The sequence below is a fragment of the Lutjanus erythropterus genome, chromosome 21, assembly GCF_056507025.1.
Source record: "Lutjanus erythropterus isolate fLutEry1 chromosome 21, fLutEry1.hap2, whole genome shotgun sequence".
Taxonomy (NCBI): domain Eukaryota; kingdom Metazoa; phylum Chordata; class Actinopteri; order Lutjaniformes; family Lutjanidae; genus Lutjanus; species Lutjanus erythropterus.
The window spans coordinates 13,478,924-13,501,860 of record NC_139337.1 but is presented as its reverse complement, the minus strand read 5'-3'; the positions used below and the strand labels follow the sequence as shown (position 1 = coordinate 13,501,860).

Sequence of the window (22,937 nt, the reverse complement as noted above, 5' to 3'; positions counted from 1 at the left end):
GGAGATGGCATACATAATTTATTAGCAGAGGGAAAGAGAAACAGAGGAACACAGAGAATGGGAGGAGGAGGAGGAGCAGGGAGATGGAGAGGACGGGAGGAGGAGGGCTGAGAAGAAAAAAGTTGTAATAGATGGAACACCTAATAACTTGATTTGTTACCTCCCCAAACATGTTAGTTTTTACCTCATACTGCCGACTTGAGCAAAACTTCACTTGACCCCTTGAGTAAGATATAAGGAAGTTCTAGTCGGGAATGAATCGTGAAACGTTGTTTGGTTTCTGTTGTTGTTTAGTAAGCTTTACAGGATGTTGGAATATGGATGGAGTACATTTAATTCACCTCCTATACACTTTGACAGCTAAAAGAACCCCTTTTGATTCTTGGTAGAACTTTTTTAAAAGGCTCCCGTTTGGAAACCTTTCATGGCCCCTTTCCTCTAAATTAGATCTGATTCTGGAACAGGTTTCATTCATATTATTGGGACTTTAGTGCTATCGAGTGAACCAGCCTGTGTTTCCACCAGTTTTTAGGTGGAACCACTGTAATCAATGATCATCATCGACAGATTGTGCTGCACAACGCACAACCTGAAGAATATAACACACCCACTTTGTTTCCCAAGGAAAACCTACTGTGTTTTTGGTCCAGATGAAAACCAATTTTTCGGGTTCAGAACCAAAGGTAAGACCGGGAACTTAAACCTCAGTTCAATGTTGATGGAAAAGGCCTGTCAGAGGGTTCTACCTTGAAATCAACCAAAAAGGTTATACCTAGAGTCATCTGTGAAAGGTTCTACCCAGAACCCCCAGGAGAGATCCTACAGAGAACCCCCTCCATGGTGTAATAGTTCCACTACAAAGTTTCTCTAAGGGTTCCATCCAGGACCTTCCTATCTTCCAGTGCCAACAAGAACGCGCCCAGCATGTTCTACCAAGCACCCTTTTATAATCCAAGGGTTTCATCTACAACCCACTCAGGGGAGTCTAAAAATATACTTTATTTTATAATAAATTTCACCTATAACCTTCTTGACTTCCAAGGGTTCTACGAAGAACCACACTGTATTCTACAAATGAAGGAAAAAGTTATTAAATTCCATAGATCCTATCTTGTGGTCATCTGTCATTTTAACAATCTATGTTACAATTAGCAATGACTAAATTGAGAGAACATCTTTTAACACTCATGCTCTCAACCAAAAAAGCAAATAGTTTTGGGGAGAACTTCAGCCCTTCAGGATGAACCGTTGTGGAACCCTTATTTCTAAGAGTGCATGTATGAACCAAATCAGCTTTAGTCGATAATAAGTATGGCTGTAACCACACACACACACGCACACACGGCAAACTCAACAGCCAGTTTAGAGGCAGCATCGCTCCAACAACCTGAAGCAGTCACTGCTGTGGCATCAAATAATAATCCTCTTCCCTGCGATTCCTGCTGTGCACATAAAGCCTACATTGATTGGAAGTAGGGACATCATAAGGCAGATTAAATATGGACTATCTTATAAACTGTGTATGAGTGATGAGGTGAGCTGGAGGGAACTGTTACAAACCACTCAACAGTCAGTGCTAATATAGGTTATCTGTATGTGAGTTTGTGGTTTGGTTTTATTGAGGAGCAGTTAGGTCTGTGTCCTGTTCACTCGGGGATGTATAAATATTTCACTAAGTTGCTATTTTTACTCTCTCTCCCCTTGTCTGAATACAGTTTCAAGTATGTAACATGTGTAGTTAAAGTTACATAGCATAAGAAAGCCAAAACTTTAATGTCTCTGTTATTTTTTTCATACTTTTCCCAATTTAAAATTTCTAAATATCCTGAATATGTCCTTATAAAGCCTGCAATAAGTGCCTTCCCCAGAGCTCGCTGGCATGTTTCTTTTTTCACCCAAAATAACAAAAGCCCCTCATTATTCTTCTCCCATATCTATTTGGTTGCTCCCTCTGTCTCCCTCTTCCCCCAGAATCCCTTTCTCCCTGTGAGTCTGTGCGTTGTGAACCAAGATCAACTCCTCTGCTTCTTGCCTTCACAAAAGACTTGTCTTTTCTCATCTCGATTCATCCCTTACTTTTTATGAATTATTAAACAGCACTCAGTGTTACGCAGGCTGAGTGGGAGCTCCCAAACTCATCATCACTCAGCCTTGGTGTTTGTTACATTGTGTGCGCTGTGTGATAGAAACTGTGTGCGTTTGTTTCAGTGTTCAAACGCGTGAAGAAAAGTATGTTTGTGCTGGATGGTCAGATGATAGGAGTATCATTAGATTAGTCGATGGAGAAATTGAGTCTTTAGGAGTTTGTTTTTGTGATTGTGATGTGTGCGTGTAAGAGTGAGAGGGTGAAATGAAAAACACTTTCGCTAAGTCCTTTCATGTCTCTATTGAGTCTCATAAAGTCTTCTCTCTCACATGGAAAATATGAATATTTCAGCAGCTCAGACAAATTATGAGCATCGTATTCTTACCAAATCTATGAAATGTTTGCAAACACACACCTCACAGAAACACACAAGGGTTACGCCTTTTAAAAAGGCTGGTTTTCGGACAGCATAATACACCAAAGCCCCACAGTAATTACTTTGAGAAGTAAATTTTACTTCACGACATTAACATTTTTTAGAGTTCATGTCTCCCTGAACACTTATTTATGTGTACAAACGTTTTCTGAGGCTCTGTTGTGACACCAACTACACTATCAGCTGAAAGCAAAAAGCCTCCCTGTTTTGTGCCACTTTGCACTGAAGTCAGCAACATGTCACTATTCTATGTATTTACCGCTAAGCTATTTGCAGCGCTACCATTTGGGGGGGAAACACACATACACACAAGTACACAAAAAGCAATGCTGAATTTATCTGCACCCACACATTGTGATGCTTTTGGTAGAAGCCCATTTGCAAAATGGGAAAAAATAAAACAGCTGGGTATGGAGCACCCACAATGAGAGTGCACACAATGAGAGTGCCATCTATTTGGACTCAGATAAAGCAGGAATGACGGGGACTCAGGCACTTCTAACAAGCAAGATAACAATCAAATTACCTGACATGTCTCCTTACTGCTCTGCATGTGCATAAACATGCAACTTGTTTCTTATCAAAGGAGACCAGTAACAACAGTTTTGAGGAAACTATTGCAGTTTTGTCCTGTCCAGCTTTTGTGCGATGCTAAACACACAACCAATGATCTGTACGTACTGTATGAGCAGATGCATGTGCTATACAGTACACTAATAGCACAACCCCAATTTCAAAAAAGTTGGGATGCTGTGTAAAACATAAATAAAAACAGAATGCAATGATTTTTAAACCCAAGATATTTAATGCTCAAACACAGGTAGAAAGATGAACTGGTAACAAGTGAATGTATCATGACTGGATATAAAAGGGCCATTCTCCCAAAGGCTCATTTACAACCATGGAGGGGGCGAGGTTCACCACTTTGTAAAAAATTGTGCTAATGGTGTGTTATGTTGCCCATAGCAAGGGTAACCTGCATATTTGTGAGGGCCCCATTAAAGCTGAAAGAAAGGTACATTTGTACAAAAGCTACAAAAGGTCCTTTTTCAGGGACATCCCTACTTATTTCAGCAACACAAGGCCAAGACACATTCTGCATGTGTTACAACAGCGTGGCTTCACAGTAGTAAAGTTTAGGTACTAGACTTTATTAGGAAGGCCAAAATAAGACAGCAGCAATTCCGTTTCTTCCTGTCGCTATTGAACATGAATGGAATTTGAGCTGCACAGTGGTTACTTACATATTGCTCATGATCTTGTTTGTTTGTGTTTTTATTGCTTATGTATTTGACTTTTGCTTTGTGTTGTTAAAGGAAAAGGTGCTGTAACACAGTGGTAAACATCTCCTTCTCCCAACTTTTTCAAAACATCTGCAGGCATCAAATTCAGTATGGGTGCATGTTTAAAAAAACAATAAGTTTTATCAGTTTGAAATTTAAATATCTTGTCTTTGTACTGAATTGAATTGAATATAGTCAAAAAGCATTCGAAAATCATTGCATTCTGTTTCTGTTTAAGTTTTACACAGCATCCCAACATAGAAAATGTAAGTAAACACTTATATAGAAATGCACAGAGCAACATATACAGTGCAAATTCTTGAAATGCCATCCATTACAGCTATATCAACTATCAAAAAGGTCAGCAGACAATAAGTAAAATGGGAATGCAGTGATCCAAAGCCAATGACCTGCAAAGAAAATGCCAAGCACATTTAGCAAGCCTCTCATTCAGTCCCATTGTTTTGAATTGGCTGATCAGAACACAAGGCCAAGAGGATGGAAAAGCTGCTTGAAACTGGGAGGTTGATGGTCCATGGTGTGTTTGTCTGTTTACGTGCCGTCTGTCTATGGCTGTTATCTGTCTGTCTACACATCAAAAGAGCAATGACATTTTTATCTGCTCACAGAAGAACACTTCTACTTATTAATTAAACCTTGAAGTCCTTGGTTCTGGAGTCAAAAGTATTTATTTATCAACTCTACAGCTCTGTTCTTCCTGTGCCCACTGAGGAAATGCATTTCTCCAACCTTGTGTGTGTAAAAAATATATTCACATTTTAAATACTCTACTTCTTTGTTCTAACTATATACTATACTCACACTAACTATATATTTAATCTGAAACAAAATCCTCCCTCAACTCAACGTGCTTACTGTAAGTAGAAATGAAATCTGAGTGAGAACTCAATATTAACACAGGGAATTGCTGCACTTAGTGCCAGATATATAATGGCCTAAGGGACGAATAATAGCACATCTTCTCCTCTCCTTTCAGGAAAACAAAAATAATTACCCAAACAATATACACCGTAATTCTTCGATATTTAAACCAACCACAGGTGTAGTTTTTATTAACATTTCCTGGATATTATTTTCCCCACAGTAACTCTGTTTAAGGAGTGACTGTGCATGACAATGAAACATGGGATTCATATCCCTTTTGAAGCAGAAACACGTTCATTTACATTTGCTGAAGTACCTGTTAGAGTTAAGCAGACCTTGGTTTTGATCTGTCATGTGCCAATAAAGTTATGAAAACAACCCATTTCCCATCTACGAAAGAATAAATGTGAATAAACATAAAAATTAGGAACTCTAATTAAGTTCAGTTTGTATTTTAATGCTCTTGAGGTGAAACTGTGTTTTGTTCAGGTGGAAGTTCTAAGGTAAATAGCACAAAATGGACAAATAATTTGAATTTAAATAGACACTTTATATTATTAGGTTGTATCCCAAGAAAACCACAAACACACACACAGTGATGTTGATAAGTGCACTTACGTTCACCACTGTCAAGAATTCCTGATTCCTGAAGGGAGCGAATGCAAGAATCCACCAGTTCTAAACCTGTGGTCAACTCGTCCTCAATGTCCTTTTGTCCATCCGCTGTAAAGGAGAGAAGATGATGAGAAACACACAAGGACAAAGACCTCTCCCCTCTTTAAGTAAGAGGGGAAAGAGGCAGAGAGATGAATGATAACCCTCTTGGCTGTAACCTCAACCTCTACTCTCACAGTCCGTAAAACCCTACACATTACGACTTGGTTATGAGCTGTAGGACATCTGGATTATATGCTGGAAAGAACCCTGATAAGCCTGCCCTGGGAGGTGCCTGACTTGAAATGAAGGTGTTCAAAAAGAGTAGTTAGTTCAGTGTTAAGTTTCTGTGAGTACATTTGGGAAGTGGAGTATGTGTAAGCAGCAGAGGAATGAGAAAAACAGGCGAGAATACATGTTTGTGGGTTTTTACAAGCGCAGACTGTCAAAACCAACAGTGGCCTTGGTCTGGCACCACTTAAACACTGTGATGTGTATTTGAGTGTGTGACTGCATGAGTATGTGTGCATCTGCGTGTGTGTGTGTGTGTGTGTGTGTGTGTGTGTGTGTGTGTGTGTGCAATCATCTTTTAATCCATCAGGTATGTGGGTGGGTGCTTCTGCCCATACATTACTGGGCTGCTGGTATAAATTTCAAATGTTCCTTGACACACAATTTTCCTAGTATGTCACTCAGACACAAGGCGGAACAGGCCTTGTTGGTGTCGGGGCAATAAATCTAATCCTTCAACTCAAGATGTGTTGCAAATACAAAACCCTCCAGATTCTGTCAGTGTTAGTAAGGTTTCAGGTTAAAAAAAGAGAACATTTTATTTGAAGGTGTGCGCATAAGACGGTCATGGCACTACCATAACCATATCATGACACCTGTCATAAACATGAAGGAGTATTTATGAACGTTTATGACTGCTGGTATTAAGTATTAATGATCAATGTAATTTTAATTTGAAGGTGACATTGTATGAGATGTCTTTGTCTTGACAGCCTGACATGAATCAAGCCAACAATGTCTTTGTCATGACAACTTGATCTTGTTAAACTTGGAGAAACTTTTTAGCTTGAAATTTTAACATTTAGTTTTAGTTTCATATGTGGTTGGTGAACTAAGCCATGAATATTTTCCTTGACCTCAAGTAGGCTTGTCATAAAAATGTCATCAAGTTTTATTACACTGACTGATGCTTTCATAACAGTGTCATAGGCACCAGCCATGCAGCTAGCAAGCTGGACTGGGACATCCCAGTGAACATGGCCAGCAAACACAACTTCCAAGACCAATGATGGCAAATGTTCTGACAAAAAATACAGTACTGACGTGGTTTTGCTGAATTTGGCTCTTGGCAACCAGGGACTGGCCCAGCTCTAACTGTAGCTAACCGAGCTAATGACATCTACAGTTAACAGCAAACAGTGGTTAGCCTACTTTAGTGACAAGTAAACAAGCTTAATATGCATGTTCATTTGTGCAAATGTGTTTGTACAAACACTGATGGTGAACTTTACCTTGAGCGTTCCAGCGAAACTGCTCATCTGTCGAACTGCAAAAGAAGGATATAGTTAGGAATAAGAATAACAATAACATACAAGACAGTTGCAGAAAGTTGCAGAAGAGCAGCAGCAAAAGGAAAACATACTAAAAATGGAGACATGATTCAGTCACCTTCAGATTCTTTTTTATATATGCAGAAGACATTCAGTAACCACTTTGAACTCTGTTCATTTGCACTGAATGTCATTCTAAAAAGGAGCCATTCACAATGTTCAGTGTCTGTATTTTAATGTTTATAAAATATGTAAATATTTACTGTGCTGAAAGCAAGTGGAAATTATGCTGAACTGAAATGAACTACTAATGGCCTAAATTTCTTTTATGTTCTGTTCTGCTGAATTATGAAAACAAACAAACAACAAAATAATAAGAAGTAGTTAGCAAGTAAGTAAAACTCCTGAATGTCATTTCGGTTGTGTGTCGGCCCAGGCCAATCATTAACAAAACATTTTACAGAATGAGGCCTGGTGCACTCAGGTAGCAGTCCTTTCATTCTCAAATGGATAGTGCTGTGGGGACAACTCCACATGGACACACACACACGGGCACTCACAAACAAGACTCTTTTCCATTCTCTTGATGACTGTCAATTGATCGGTGATGGATGGGGGGGAAAAAGACAAAGCGAGGTAGAAGGAAACAGACAGGCAGAAAGAGAAAGTCAGAGACGAGTATTGAGCCGCCTGCTGTGTGATCAATGCAGACACGGACAGACTAACTGATACATATAGACTCTTTCATCTGACTTCATCTACACCATTAGACTGGCTGTCTGGGATAGTTGGCCCGTGTCTGCGTTTGTCGCATTTCAACTGCTTGGTATTCCACATGCCCGACTTTTTAATTGCATGTCTGTCAGTGCGTGTGTGCATGTGCACCTTGGGTGTCATTGTCCAATTTGTGCCTAAAGTGCTTACGTGCCATCATGTGTGCACAAGTGTGTTGGGGTACATGTGAATGAGTGAATATATTTACATGTGTTTACCTATTTATTTGTCTGGTTTGCTGAGATGGTTATGGTCTTCTAGAGATGGGCATTTTCTAAATAGCTCTCATACAGTAGATTGATATGAGCGGTTGAATAAGTTTTGAATTTGAACCCAGTAGGATATTTTTGGAACATCAATGTCTTGAAACGCATACAGTGGTTAATATTCGATGGAGCAAGGTAAGTGGAAAGAGACCGTAAAGGAAAAGATCATAGCTATCAAAGCAGCTAATAGTCACCATGAATAAAGGACAAAGAAAAGAATAGAAATGAAAAACTGTTATTTGATGTAAAAACTCATTTTTGGCCAATGGTGTTCTGATTTTTTGGCCAGCTGATGTCCTTGCACAACCTCAGGACCTGTGTTGCTGACAGGACAGCTGGTTCTGAAGCGTGACGACCATACCAGAGGTCGGAGCCGGTGTGGACTGAACGGATGGACGCCTCAGTGGCCCTTACAAGCCGCTGACATCTCACTTCTAGCGTAAATCTTTTAGTTAGACTGCAGACACTGGCACACCGCAAACATGGCTCAAACCAAACCATAAGCATTTGTGACCTAACCTCCACTTAATTAGTGAACCTTGTTGAGATGATTGCAGAGCAAAAAGAGCAGCATGGCTCCTTGTTTTTTAAAGCAGTCAGAAGACAAAAAATCGTTGGTACTGGTCTCCAATTTCATGGTAAGTAGGTGGTAATTACCAAGTAATACATTTATTTTAAATTGCCCTGAAATTATAGCAACATTTACCCTAAATTTCACAGTAGGTAAGTGATAATTGGCAGGTAACTTATTTGAAATCTCTATGAAATTACCACCAAATCACCCTAACATTCAATTTCAACCACTCAAATTCCAAGTACTTTCTGTATAACGGCTAGTAAGCAGGCCATTAAGTTGATGCAGTTTATAGAAATTTCAAATGCGTTACTCAGGGTATATGTTAGGGTAATTTCGTGGTAATTCAAAAAAAAATATATACATATAATTACCACCTACCATGAAATTAGGGAACTATAAAATGAAGGGTTACACATTTTCATTAGTTTCGCTGATACACAGTAATAGCAATTGTTAAATGTTGAAATTACAGTAAATGTGAACTGTAAGGCTGTAAAAGAAATCACCAACCACCATCTGTGTGTTGAACTGACATTACGGTTGCAAGGTTCAAGATCCAATCTCATGACCTTTATCACCAAAATCAGGTTACGAAGTGATCCAATATGTGGTTTCAGATGTTAATAAAATAAAAGACAGAAATACTGCAGCTTTCTCCTTTCTGACATACTCACTGGAATCAATATTAACATTTAGCCTATAGTCAGTATTTTTGTGTGTCTTACAGTTTTGACTGTGTCTGCATGATTTCTGCTTATTTTGCCCCCAGGATCCAGCCTGTCCTGCTTTTCTTATTAGTTGAAAGTAATTATTATGCAACTGCTAATCACTTTGATGAACTAGTGCAGCACTAAAGAGGGGACGAGCATGGATGCAGGAAAAGTCAGATCAGTTACAAATTACCAAAGCGGAAATTAAATCACCTAATCATCAAATCACAGCAGTGTGGGAGAAAAGGTTAAATGAGCAAATCCACTTGAATTAAGCTACTGGCTACATGGTACTTTTACTTTTTTAGAATACTGTAACTGTTTTAAGGACTAATGATTTTTATATGCGCCATCATTTAATCATTTCAGCTGCCCACCCACTTAACTGTATCACTCTATTAGTACTCTGCATGTTTCCTTTTATTTTAGTGGTTTTTGGAACAAAAATGATGTAAGCGAAATGAAATACTAAAGCCAAATTAGCCATCGTAGAATTTGTTTAATAAAGCTGAGAGCTCTATGGCCAAATTTCCTGCCTTGTGATTAAGAGACTACATTCAAACAGAAAATGTTTGAACTTAACAATTACTCTCCAGCTGGGACTGACTTTGACTGATGTAAGTAAAGGTCAGTTGAAATTAAAAAAAATTAAAGATTTGACTGGTTTGCAGCTTTTGAGGCTAATGAAACACAGTTATTGTTGGGACAGTAACAGTCTGAAGGAAAGAAACACAGAGTTTTGACCAAAAGGTCATTGGTTCAAATGTTTGAACCAGTAGAGAAAATTTCAAAAAGACAATTAGTCCCTAGCTGCTTCTCATGGTGATAAAAGTGTGGCTGCTAGACTGTGTAGCTTCCTTTTGTGGGTTTGTTTGACTGTCTGATTATGAATTAGGATTACGCTCAGCAAATCTTTGCTTGACAGAAAAAGTTTAAAATAAATACTCATACGGCTGACCAGTGCTTTTCTGCTGTGGAACAGCAAGTTCCCTGCCAGTCATAGTTCCTCTATTATAGAAATGGGATGGTACTGTTTCAATTTTTGTTGAACTATGCTTCTGATTCTTGTTATACGAGTAAGAAAGGGAACCAGACATTGCTGAAATTAGCAATTATTTTCACCATTGAGTGCATTTTCTTGATTAATTGATAAACTGTTTGGTTAATAAAATGTCAGAAAATGGTGAAAAATGTTCAAAAAAAACGTTTCTAACCCTTTCTCATCCTCATACTGACAATCTGCCAACACCCTCCTGCTTCTGATAACAAGGCAGAAGGTACCCTTAAGCTAGTGTATCTGATGTGATCAAAAAAAAGTTTTTAACACATTATTAACCCTGTGAAAGTGTTGCAATTTGATTACGTTTGGACACTAAAACTACTTGGTTAGGTTTACAATAAAGACTATGTTTGTTTCACAATAACTACATTACATTAGGTACTTCACACGACATCACTGAAGTGACTCACAATCATGTGATCCACCTAACATTACATGCCCCACAACTTTGAATGACTTTTTGGTTTCACATCAGATATGAACCCTGGTCTCCTGGGTGAAAGTGATTTTTCGCATCATCCATCCACGCCAGCTCCTCCATGTGCGCCATATTAAATAGCCACAGATAGATTTATACTGAAGTCATTTGAAAAGCTGTTTGGTCAGTTTCGTCGCGAACAGGTACTGTCTGCGTCTGTATGAGTCACTGAAGTGCTGTGAAGATTTGACAATATCTGAATAGTTGGGGAAAATACCACCTTTACCCTCAGATGTTTTAGGTTAGCATAGGGGTAATTTATGGTTTGTTTTGCATGCTAAACCACAGCTTATTCTGGAATCATTTTATTTTGAACGGGAAATCCAAAAAATAATGCATGTTTTATACCATGTTGCAGAAAATACTTCATCATGTCAGATGGATATTTGCTGTATCACTGCATTGTTTGGTTTCAGAGTAGTATGCACACGCCAGGTAAAAAGAGAAACCCAATCTGATTGCACTACAGGCAATATCTAAAACTGGCAGATGCAGAGACGGAGTGCTATAGTTCTTAGGTAACACTGGCGCTGTACACAGACACACAAAAACACCAACAAAGAGAATGATAACCAGGCGGTGGAGAATCTGTGCTTTCATGTTTCTACAGGAAATACAACAGGCTAAAAGTAGTAAACACTGTAGTGTGCTTGATTAGAGAGAGAAAGAGGTGAGTTAGAAAAAGAAAAGTTTTCAGGAGACACTCAGAGAGCTGACTGGAGAGAGAGATTTAATAAGCGCAGCATTATTCCACTACACTGCACACTCTCGCCTGCATTGCCACAACACCGGCGAGGCAGTGCCTCGCTTTTAACACTGAGCCTGTATTAAAGAGACATTTTAAATTCACTACTCCACTCTCAACCACCACACAGCTTAAATCAACAGACAGCGTCCTCTACCGTTTCCACTAAAATCCACATGCATGCATACCCATACACTCTACCTAGCATTCAATATATAGTCAGGAAGAAAAATATATTTACATTAATTTGTGCATGAGTGTGTGTGTTCATGTCTCATGGAAATGTGGAGACTCAAATACTTAAAATAAAACTAATGTATTCAGACGAAAGACACACAACACACAAACAAGCAAACATTCTTATGACAGACCTTTAAATGCCTTAAAGGGATAGTTCAGATTTAGTCAGCAAACCCCCCAGTTTAAAGAAGCAGAGGGTCGCACCAGCACAGAAACTAAGCAACGAACCGCAGTGAACCATGTCAACAAAAGGTATTTTAAGAACCTAAAAATCAGTTGAAGTGTACGCTATATTTAGAACATTTCCTCCACTTTACTTTGTGAGTGAACAGCCTTTTCTGATGAGAAACTGTCATTACAAAAACCAAACATCACCATCTCCACACCAACCAAATTCCACTGGTGAAATCAGTCATTTTATCTCACAGAATACAGGAGTTGCTGTTCTACTACTGCCTCGATCTCTTAATTTGTTTGTGTTATTGTGTGACTTTGGTGTTTTAAATGGATAGTTCAGATTAACTGGAGTCCCACAATAACACAAGTAAACTAACAGATCAAGGTTGTGGCTGATCAGCAACTCCTGTAACTCCTGCAAGGTAAAATGACTGATTTCACCTATGGAGTATGGTTGGTTTGGAGAGAACAATATCTGGCTTCTATGACAGAAGTTTCCCATCAGAAAAGGCTGTATGGTGGCAAGGTAAAGCAGTGGACATATTATTTTTTCTTTAGATGGACTCCTTTTAATTGGCTGAAGTACTTTTTGTCGCTAATCTGTCCAGCTTTCGTGCTGGTGCTTCTCTCTGCTTCTCCAAACTGCAGATGTGCCAACTAGCATCTACTGTAGATAATGCAATGACTATCCACAAGTACTTCATACCCTCCCTGATGAAATAATCCCTCTAAAATACAACAGAGAATAATTTAGTGTGTGTGTACACAGATTCATCAATGTGTATGCATATGCACTTAATACTGCTCCTCTTAGTGTAATCCTATACTGCAGAGATTTTGCTAAAACAGTGAATGAGAGTGCAGTTCTGAATTTTTAGTACACCAATAAAAGAACAGGTAAACATGTGTTTAAGATAGCATGTAGTCATCCAGACAGGAATCCCAGCAGCCACATCCTTCATGAGTCATTAGTCCTCAACTTGGAGAGCATTACTCTGAAAGAGTTACACACTGCCACACAAGGTTCTGCTCAAATCCTCCAGCTGCCTCCCCTCACAGATAATAGCACTTAAGAACACTTGCCTGTCCTGATAAGGCTGTCAGTGTGTATATGTATGTACACTCAGCACACATCCACACATAACATACAAATACACACATTGCACAGGTAAGGCAGTCAGCTGCAAATTCTGCACAGAGCAAATTTTAATGGCCTTTTGATTACTTGTACATGCACACTGAAGTGTGTAAACAAACATTTACATACACACCGTGTGCCCCAGATACACACATATAAAAAACAAAAACATCCACACGAACACAAAGTGTCAAAATCACACAACATTGAGAGTGAAAATGCTTTACGTCTTTTATAATTGCTATCCCGTTGAGTTGGAGAGAGGAATAAATGACAGGCTTGGCATGCAGTGCTGGGCTATTTCATTATTGTGTGTGTTAAAGCAGAAGCCTAATAGACCATAATGTCCTGTCTGACGTTTACTAATGCCTCAGCAAGAGGTTGCCCTAAACACTCCCTGGCTTTCCGAAAACTAGCTGTATTTACAGGCAGAAATCCATATTTCACTATCTGTGTTTTTATTGTGGAACAGGAGGTGTCAATTAATTTCAATTTCTAGCAATTACCTAGCAAGTATACCACAGGTGGGATAGAACACCAGTCCTTCTACCAGAGAGTGACAATGAGCCTTCAACAAAATGGCTAATTTAATATAGCACACACACTAGAAACACCCAGTGGAGATGGATAGAAAAGAATTAAAAACATTTAAACTCTGGATTGGTCCCAGGGACAATAAGATGAATGAAATGGAAAACCAACATTGACACTGCCCCAATTTTATGTATGATCTTTTTTTTTTTTTAAAACAAAAACTAATAATTATGAAAATGACGACAGTGTGAAAATCCAACACACAGTGGCTTTAAGGTTGGACAGGCTGTCAATATGAGCATCAAGCTTAAGGAACAAGTCAGAGAAGTAGCAACTGAAATGGTGCTATTTGATCTCCATGATGATAATCGCTCATCTTTGCCTGCAAAGAGGAGCTGGGAGGGATTCATGGTCTTGTTCAAGGAAAAGTTGGACATGTAGGTTGGATGACTGTGGACACTGCAGCTTGAACCAAAGTTTTCCAGCAGCCTCCTAACCGCACCACAATGTTCTCCAACCTTTGGAAAATGTCAGTTGTCAGAGTGACTGCTGACCGTATGGGTTGAAATAAACCCGAATGACAGAGAACCATTCAAGCCAAACAAGGGGAGAATGGCCATTAGAAAGCAGTCCAGTCTATTTAATAGGCCTTTCACTAAGCAATAAACCCACTAATTAGCTTGGAATGAGGTTCAGTGATTGCATCTTTTAGATGAGTAGTGAGGAACAGCACCAATCAACTAGTGCGCTTTTCTCCTGTTGCATTTAGATAAATCATAAAAATCGCTAAAAACTGCATTATCTTACACAAAACAGGTAGAAACAATATACCAGAGGTATTATGATTAATCAATTAATCACTTGTTAGCATGGAAAAGGCATAAAATTTGCAAAAACAATTGTGCACTCATAGATTACAAACTTAAGTCTTGTTTCACAGGATAAAATTATTAAATAAATCATATATTTGTCTACTGACTATCTGCATACACATTTAATACTCTAAATTCTGCTGATATTTTGTTTTTTAGTCAGTAAAATAAAATGCTGAGAGATGTCTCAAGGACATTCAAGGTAGATGTTCTGGAAACTGCACATTGGTTTGAATAGTTATTCAACGAAGCAGCCTTTCAGGTTTGGTGATTTATGAGAAACATTTAAAGAATCATGTCTAACAGTATGTGGATTGAATGCTAAAAAAATGTATCCACCCTAAAAAAATCATTAACATTGATACTCATTACACCGTCGCTGCATTCCTCTTTCATTTATCTCAGGTTCACACTGCAAACAACTTGACTGATAGATTTTTTTTCAGTGCTGATAAACTATGTGCAGTGCATGAGGCTGTGCATATATTCTATACCAACTTCCATAGCAATACATTTTTCTATTCATACAACATAGAGAAAAAAAGAGAAGAAAATTACCCTTAACCTAAATGATGGATACAGATCTTCTCTAAAGTAATGACATCTTTATTCTTTAATGTATGACTGAAGGTTCTGAAAGGGTTTGACTGGCTATAATCAACTTCTCATCTAATTTGCACTTGCATAGCAGAACCCTTATTAGTGAAATCTTTCCAGTAGGGTTCACAGGCCGCCTGTTCACAAGCAACCAACCGAAAATCTTGTTGAGCGTGCACACTTCCGCCAGGTTTCTCTAGTCACTCTGTTCTGTAGAAAATGCAAAGACTTCCACTGACCTGAAAATGTCTTCAAATCTAGACTTAAGGGCAGTCTGAAGACAAATAACCGACTTAATGAGCCTCCTACAGACTGCAGACACAACATCAAGACTGATGTATGTGCTGTACAGTCATGATGATCAAACCCTTGCGATAGTGGTATTTATGTGTATGAGGAAAAAAAATCCAAAGAAGAGGAAGAGGAGGAGAATGTGGACCCAGTCATGGTGAGGGAAAAGAAGCCAACATGAAATACCAATTTTGCAAAAAGAACTTGAGGTAACATTAAGTGTATGTAGCCAATTTTCTGAAGAGAACTTGAGTTAAGTATTCTAAAATGGCACACATCAAGGTACATTTGTGTATTCATGTCGGTTGGTCAGCAGACATATTGTAGGCCGTAGCAGCAGTCACACTGTGAGATGCTTATCTCTGTCAGACTTTTGTCCCGTGGTTGCATCTTTGGTTGCAAGACTGTGAGAATGGTTGTCTTCGAACCACCATGTTAGAGCCATGATCAAATCATCATCATATTTCTTTCACATTGGCTGACATGTCCAAAACTGCACAGTGTATACCCAGCTTTAGAAAGTGCAGAGCCAGAGCCCTACATACCCTGACATGTTGTGAAACTTCTGTGTTCTTCCCTGTAACATAACTTATTATTTCAAGGGAGAAAAATGCAAGGTAATGTTTGGCAAAATTGTGCAAACTCATTTTTAGGCATGGAGCTGGTTTGGGAATCCCTCAATCATTTTTTGTGGATCTGTCTGTTGTATGGATACATATCTACCCCTTGGTGGTTGTCATAACAACAGTGTTGTACTTCATCATTGTCAGCATGACAGTGTGACACATGACGGTGATCTGTCAATCAAGGCAGAGGAGTGGGGTTTTATGCATTGCCCAGGATGTGGGGATGGGGAGTGTGTCTACGTGTGTGTGTACCTGTGTGTGTGCATGCGTGTCTGTGTGTGTGTGTGTGTGTGTGTGTGTGTGTGTGTGTGTGTGTGTGTGTGTGTGTGTGTGTGTTTGTGTGAGAGGTAGAGAGATTTGAAATTGCCTTTGTGTTGGGAGTGGGCGAACTAACAATGTGAATGAGAAGAATGAAATAAACACAAAACTACATCACACACAAGTCTCAGACTAACACAAAAATATGTCAAAACATTGAGGCTGAAAAATAAAATGTGTATTTGTTTATGTGCATGCATGGAAAGTCTACTTTCATAATATATATATCTATGTTTGTATGGTTGTGTGTGTGTATGTATCCGTGTGTGAGCTCTGTGATACTCTATTCAGAGAGCAGTCTATTGTGCTCACAACAAGGCTGAGGACAAACTTTTGTGGGTATGACAGCTGAATGACAGTTCAACAGTCAGCCTGGAAGAGAATTGTCTAGTCAAAGTGTTCACTGAAATGACTTCTAATGCCTGACTACTGACAGCTGCAACAAAAACCCCTATTCCTCCAAAAAAAAAAAAAAAAAAACCCAAAGAAAACAATGCACCATGGTATTGACAAGTCCAATTGAGATATTTCAACTCTCTGCAGCTTTCTCCTCTCCCACTCAGCTCCTTTCAATTCCTACACACTCACATGCAGATGTTTAGCCCACAAGCATGTGTCTGTGTGTCTGCATGGACTTTAAAGCTATAAATACATAACATTCACACATTAAAATGTCCAAAATCACTAGACCTATGTAATATATTTTATTATCTCACCCAGAGAAATCCAGAATTTAATGAAGATAAAAGAAAATAAAAGTATTCACATGACATGCAAAGAAACTCTGACAGATGCCCACCACACTATTATGAGTATCCATAGTCTTTAAGAGGTAAGTCTTAAAATAGAGTCCATGTTATAGTGTCCATATGTTTGTTTGTACTGAGCCACTGCCACAACCAACATTCTGCATTCATAATATTGCTACCGTTTTAACCTAAAAGATATCCTAGTGGTGAAACTCATATACTGTGCATATAAAGTCTATGTACAGGTGTGTGTTGGTATCTTGTGTTTAATGAAAATCCACATATAGTTTATGCATTTGTACCTTTGTGTTCCACTGACAGTCCCTCAATCTTTAACAACTGTGTGTAAATACACCACCAGCAGACCTATTCTGTTATCATGCAGCCATATTCTCATTTTACACACACGTGCACACACATGCCATGCATACAAACAAACACGCCAAACATTTATTTATGTCTGTAGGAGAAAAAAGCTATAAAAAGGACAGCATAAATTGCATTACTGCCTCTGCAGGCACATGTACTGTATATATGCACACGCATGTCTGTACTATTTACAAGGGACTCCAGTTTTTCTGATTATTTTTATAGAGCAGAAGAGGAATATAAAGTTTTGAGTTCAATTTTTACAGAGCACACCAGAATTAGATTTTTGTTGTTTAAACATTGCCAAGAAGATAAAGGAAATCCTGACTCATATCTACCAAACAAAGATTGGACATCTACTGTGCATCCTGTAGGAGGACTGCTCATTCAGTGAGTGTCCTCCACAGAGGACTTCTTGGTTTCTTTTTTTTTTTTTTTAAGGGATAATTTTTAATGAATATTCAACATTTTGAGTGACTGAAATATTCTGGAAATCCCCCTGTTAGATTGAGTACGCACACACATTCAATTATTCTACCATATAGTTTAACTGCACAGATTGTGCTCACAGGTCATGCATGCATCTCAAGTGTGTATGTGTGCCTACATGTTTGAACACAAATTCATACAGCTATTTGTTTGTGTGTGTGTGTGTGTGTGTGTGTGTGTGTGTGTGTGTGTGTGTGTGTGTGTGTGTGTGTGTGTGTGTACGCATATACAAAATGCGGGGTTCCACTGTCAGCAGAACCTGCTGGTTACACTATTTCAGCTCAGGAACATCTGCTGTGTGTGTCTAAATCACCAAGATATTATAGTTATTATGATAGGTGGGCTATCGCCGTTTTGCACCGGCACAGATAATGACAGAATACTTCCATGCATAATTCACCAGGGACGGGTGGCCTGACACCAGGGGTGCCCTGCATTATTGTACTCCACACAGATAGGGGCTGTCTAATATTTATACTCATCTAACAAGGTTTACTGCAGCAAGACTGTTACGACATGTTAGTGAACAAGAGATTAAAAGCTCCACCTCACACATTATGAAATGTTAGCATTTAAGTTCCGCTTTGGGTATTATTGAACAGTAGAAAAAAAAAATTAATGCTGACTCAACTATAAACAAAAAATAAAACTAAAATTTACTTGTTAACCTTTTCTTTACCTTTGACACGCTGAGACATTTTATCCCTGACCTCTAAGTACCTTACACACAAGCAGAGGTCTGCTTGTTCCACAGGCTCTGCTTAAAACTAAAGGGGACAAGGCATTTGCAGTCAGGGCCCACAAGACTGAGGAACAATCTACCTGAATCTGTGATCTCTCTTAAATCCCTTCTTAAAACATCCTTTTCTCTGAGAGTCTTTCCTGATTTTAGCTGAGTTTTAACAGTCTTTTTAATTACTTATGTTTTTACTTTCCTATTCATGCAGTGTATACTGTACTGGCTTATATTCCAGAAATTGCTTGTATCTGTTTAATTTAAAACCTGATCATTTTGAAGCACTTGGTAACATGCTGTTTTATTTTGCTTCCTTTGCGAAGCACTTTGTTACACGGATATCAAAAAGTGCAATATAAAAAAAGATTATCATTATTATTATATGTAAGGAACTGTTTGTGGTGTTTGTTGGTTTATGCATAATATTTTTATATGCAGTGTTTAGAGAACTTATAGTTTGCTGCACAAATCATGCAGAAACTCAGAAGAGCATATATGCATGACGTGCATGTGCACAGGAGGCAGCATAGTAGTGAGTAAATAAAGACAACACTGTAGCACACCTGAATTTCCCCAAGGGGGATGACTAAAGTATCCATCTATCTTTCCCTCTAGTAAGTAAAGCAACCATTTATGAGCTGGAGGCTGCTACACTGAGCATCAATACACCAGGAATAGACTGTTGATTTTCTGAATGTAATGCAGCTATATCAAAGGATCAAATATAATAGTGATTCAGCTACCCCCAACACTGTACTCAGCATATGTGGGCAAATTTTCAAGGTCAGAGTACTGGATATGCATATATATACACAAATATGTATACATCCCTTTACCTGAAAGCAGTTTTTTGTCATACTTTTCCTTGTACTACGGATTAAGCTTGACTTGTTTAACAGATTTTAAATGTTCTATCCCTGTACTACCTTGTATGCACTTTTTCAACACTTATATTGTGATGTAAAACTAAAAAAACATTTAACAAAAGCATCTGCAATATTAATTGAAAGACATGCACTGTTGGCTCCATTAAGGCCTCCTTGACTGAGCTATAATCGCATGTGACAAAGTAGCCGTAATATTAGCATAACAATACAAATTTACATATGAATAATAATACCACAGGCTGCTAAGTACACCAGCAAATTAAAGTCAAAAGGACAGATGATGTATCAGTACAGCGTTGACCCACAAAAACTCAAACAACAGGACAGACGTCCAACGCAATAACTCACCAGTGTTTCTACAGCACAGTGGCTGTAATCCAAATCACACATTTTAGCACAGTTTTCTGAGGTATTTAAAATAACCAGAGAAAATTTATTTTTTCGAATGTTTACAGCTGCAGATGTCAACGCAATGTCAACCCCAGTAAGCACGATCACACACACCACTGCATTACAGAGACTAAAGGTGAAAACACTTGGCCGGAGCAGCAATCATAATTTGTAAACTGTGTCGCTGGCTCACAGTCAGAAGCAGTTTAGCCTCACCCAGTGGGAGTCACTGATGATTGATTCTACATGTAGAACCATCATCGGCACTAACTGAGGTCTGGACACTGTGCCGTCAATCATCACTACATTTTTTTTAAAACCAGTTATGATTTTTACAAAATAGAAAGAATCTGCGACTGATGGTGAGTCTGTTTCATACTGCATATTCCAATGTTTCCCTTTAAAGTTTGCATCGTTACATTTCATGTTGTCAAAAGGAAGGCTTTGGTTTGGAGGAAAAGTGCCATATGTCTGCCACTTCTGGCTGACACGCCATTTTCACAGAGTGATGGAACACTTTCATAACTTTTTCAGCTTCCCAGTCAAACAGCTTTTATGTTTTGGCAACTCCAAACTTTTCTCCTCCCATTCACATCTACACAAATCTGTTCTTCTTGAAGGAGGTACATCCTGTTCTTAAAGGGATAATTCAGATTATTTGATGTGGGATTATGAGGTACTTCTCCATAGTCAGTGTGTTAACTACAGTAGATGGCAGTCGGCAAGACCCCAGTTTGGAGAAACACGAGGGGCACCAGCAAGTAATGAAGTAAGTAATGGACTGCTGTGAACAGGGTTAGCAACAAATGGTATTTTATCCACTTAAAAAACGGTCCACATAAAAAAAAATCAATATCAGTTTAAGTGTACTCTATACTTACTGACAGGAAAACACTGTTATATAAGCCAAATGTTGCCCTTTTCAAACCAACCAAACTTCATAGGCAAAATGATTAATTTTACTTTGCAGAACACGGGAGTTTGCCTTATTTTAAAAGGTGAATTCAGGTTTTACAAACCACATTAACTAACTACTAGAGATCAAGGCAGCGGTAGACCAGCACCTAACATGTTCTGTTAGGTAAAATCACTGATTTCACTCATGGAGCTTGGTTGGTTTGGAGAGTGATATTTGACTCATATAACAGTGATTTCTAGTCTGTGTAACAACAAAATTAAAACTATTTCAAATATAGCATGCATCTAAACTATTAATGATTTTGTGGGTGGGCCTTTTTTAAGTGGCTAAAATAAGCTTTGCTGCTGATTCAGTCCCAGCAGTTCATTCCTTAGCTTCCTTGCTGGTTCTCCTTTATGCTTTTCTACAGTTTCTACCATGGATCCCTTTATGCCCATTTACACATGGGAACATGTGGTTGCCTGAGTCATATTTCTTTTAGACAACAGCAAAATCACCCCACCATCTGTATCTTGTCTGCTAAATAAATTGTAATCTCCTGCAGCCCGTCAGGCACTGTGAAGCCCACGTCGATACGACACAGGCACACACACTCCCACTCAAGGGCAGTAGTGTGATGTCATGGGTGGATAGGACATCTCAGAGCTTTGGGGGCTGAAGCAGTTGACGGTCTAAATCACTCATCCCCCGAAGGATAATCTAACCAATGATTTAGTGGGAGTCACCGAGTCATTCTCAGCAGCTTCCACTCCAATGGAGGGATATATTGGTGTGTGTGTGTGTGTGTGTGTGTGTGTGTGTGTTAGCATGTGGGTGTGTGTGTGTGTGTGTGTGTGTGTACAGTGTGTGTGAGAATGCAAAGGGGGTAGAGGTTATTCGCTTTACACTGTCTCTCTCTTTGAGGCCCCCATGAGACCAATTACCAGTACTCTGTGGCTTCACACACACACACACACACACACACACACACACACACACACACACACACACATACATACACACACACACACACACACTTGTAATCTTACACCACATAGGAACTGTCGCTGCTTGAATGTGTGATCAGCATAATGGCTCAACATGAGCTTCATACTGTCAATATTCACGATTCAGGGGAGAGCACTTGAAGTTATTACATGAAAACACAAACACACACAGAGAAAATGATAAGACTTAACTCAAATTAAGTGCAATTTTCAACATGTCAAATCAGTGAAAACAGGAGCAAATGTTAGCCAAGAATGCGTGTGATGACACTAATGCTGTGTAAACTTGTAACAGGTCAGCATGATGAACAAACAAACCTACAAGAAGCCTCTTGATTTTTGCCTCGTGTCCAGTTATTTGCATTGCAACAGACACTAATCTTGTTACAGACTACAGGGAGCTTTGCATCCTTGCTGGTAAGCTCGATCTCAGATTTTCTTCTGGCCACCGAGCACAACTGTGCCAGCCAATGCTCATTTTTATTTCAAAAACTACACTTTTGGCTCATTCATTCTCTCAATATGCCATTTGTTTGAATTTAAAGAAGCTGTAAGTGGGGACATTTTGCTCCTCACAATAGCAAGCTCCTGGGATGCATTTAATCATTTTCTTTGAATAATTCTCATTCAACCCATTCACACATAGTCAGACAAGTTATGTCTGAAAATAATAATGTGGCCATGTACTGTATACTAATGCCTTGCTGGACCTATCACTCATCCGGTTCACATCCCTCTGCTGTAATTAATGCTATAGACAGCTAATGTTCCACAGGAGGGTGTTGTGGCCTCTTTAGAGTGAAAATGAATGATGTCCATGCTCTATTACACAAATAACATGGTGCAAGTCTGTGTGTAGGTGTAGACTACATGAATACCTACAGAGTATGTGGGAATGCATGCGTGTATGTGTGTGATTGATTGCTGAGAATGATGTGATGTGACATGCAGTCACCCTGGGGGATGAGGTTTTAATTAACTGGTAGGAGAGGAGTTGGCTGGTCCGGCTATCACAATATATCACCATGTCTGGTCAGCAGTGACTCAACAGCATCCGTCTAAGATCAAGAACACACACACACACACACACACACACACACACA

The 22,937-nt window shown here is 38.9% G+C and overlaps 1 protein-coding gene across 3 annotated transcripts in view; it reads right to left on the bottom strand.

The window, feature by feature from the left end:
- Positions 1 to 22,937, bottom strand: part of ctnnd2a (catenin (cadherin-associated protein), delta 2a) — a 328,733-nt gene that overhangs the window by 173,447 nt on the left and 132,349 nt on the right. For all 3 annotated transcript variants that reach the window (XM_084746984.1, XM_084746983.1, XM_084746985.1), the window contains 2 exons: positions 6,868 to 6,902; positions 5,309 to 5,413 (listed from right to left, as the gene is read on the bottom strand). In XM_084746984.1, coding sequence (XP_084603110.1) covers positions 5,309 to 5,413; positions 6,868 to 6,902 — 140 coding nt within the window. The remainder of the gene's footprint in view (positions 1 to 5,308; positions 5,414 to 6,867; positions 6,903 to 22,937) is intronic.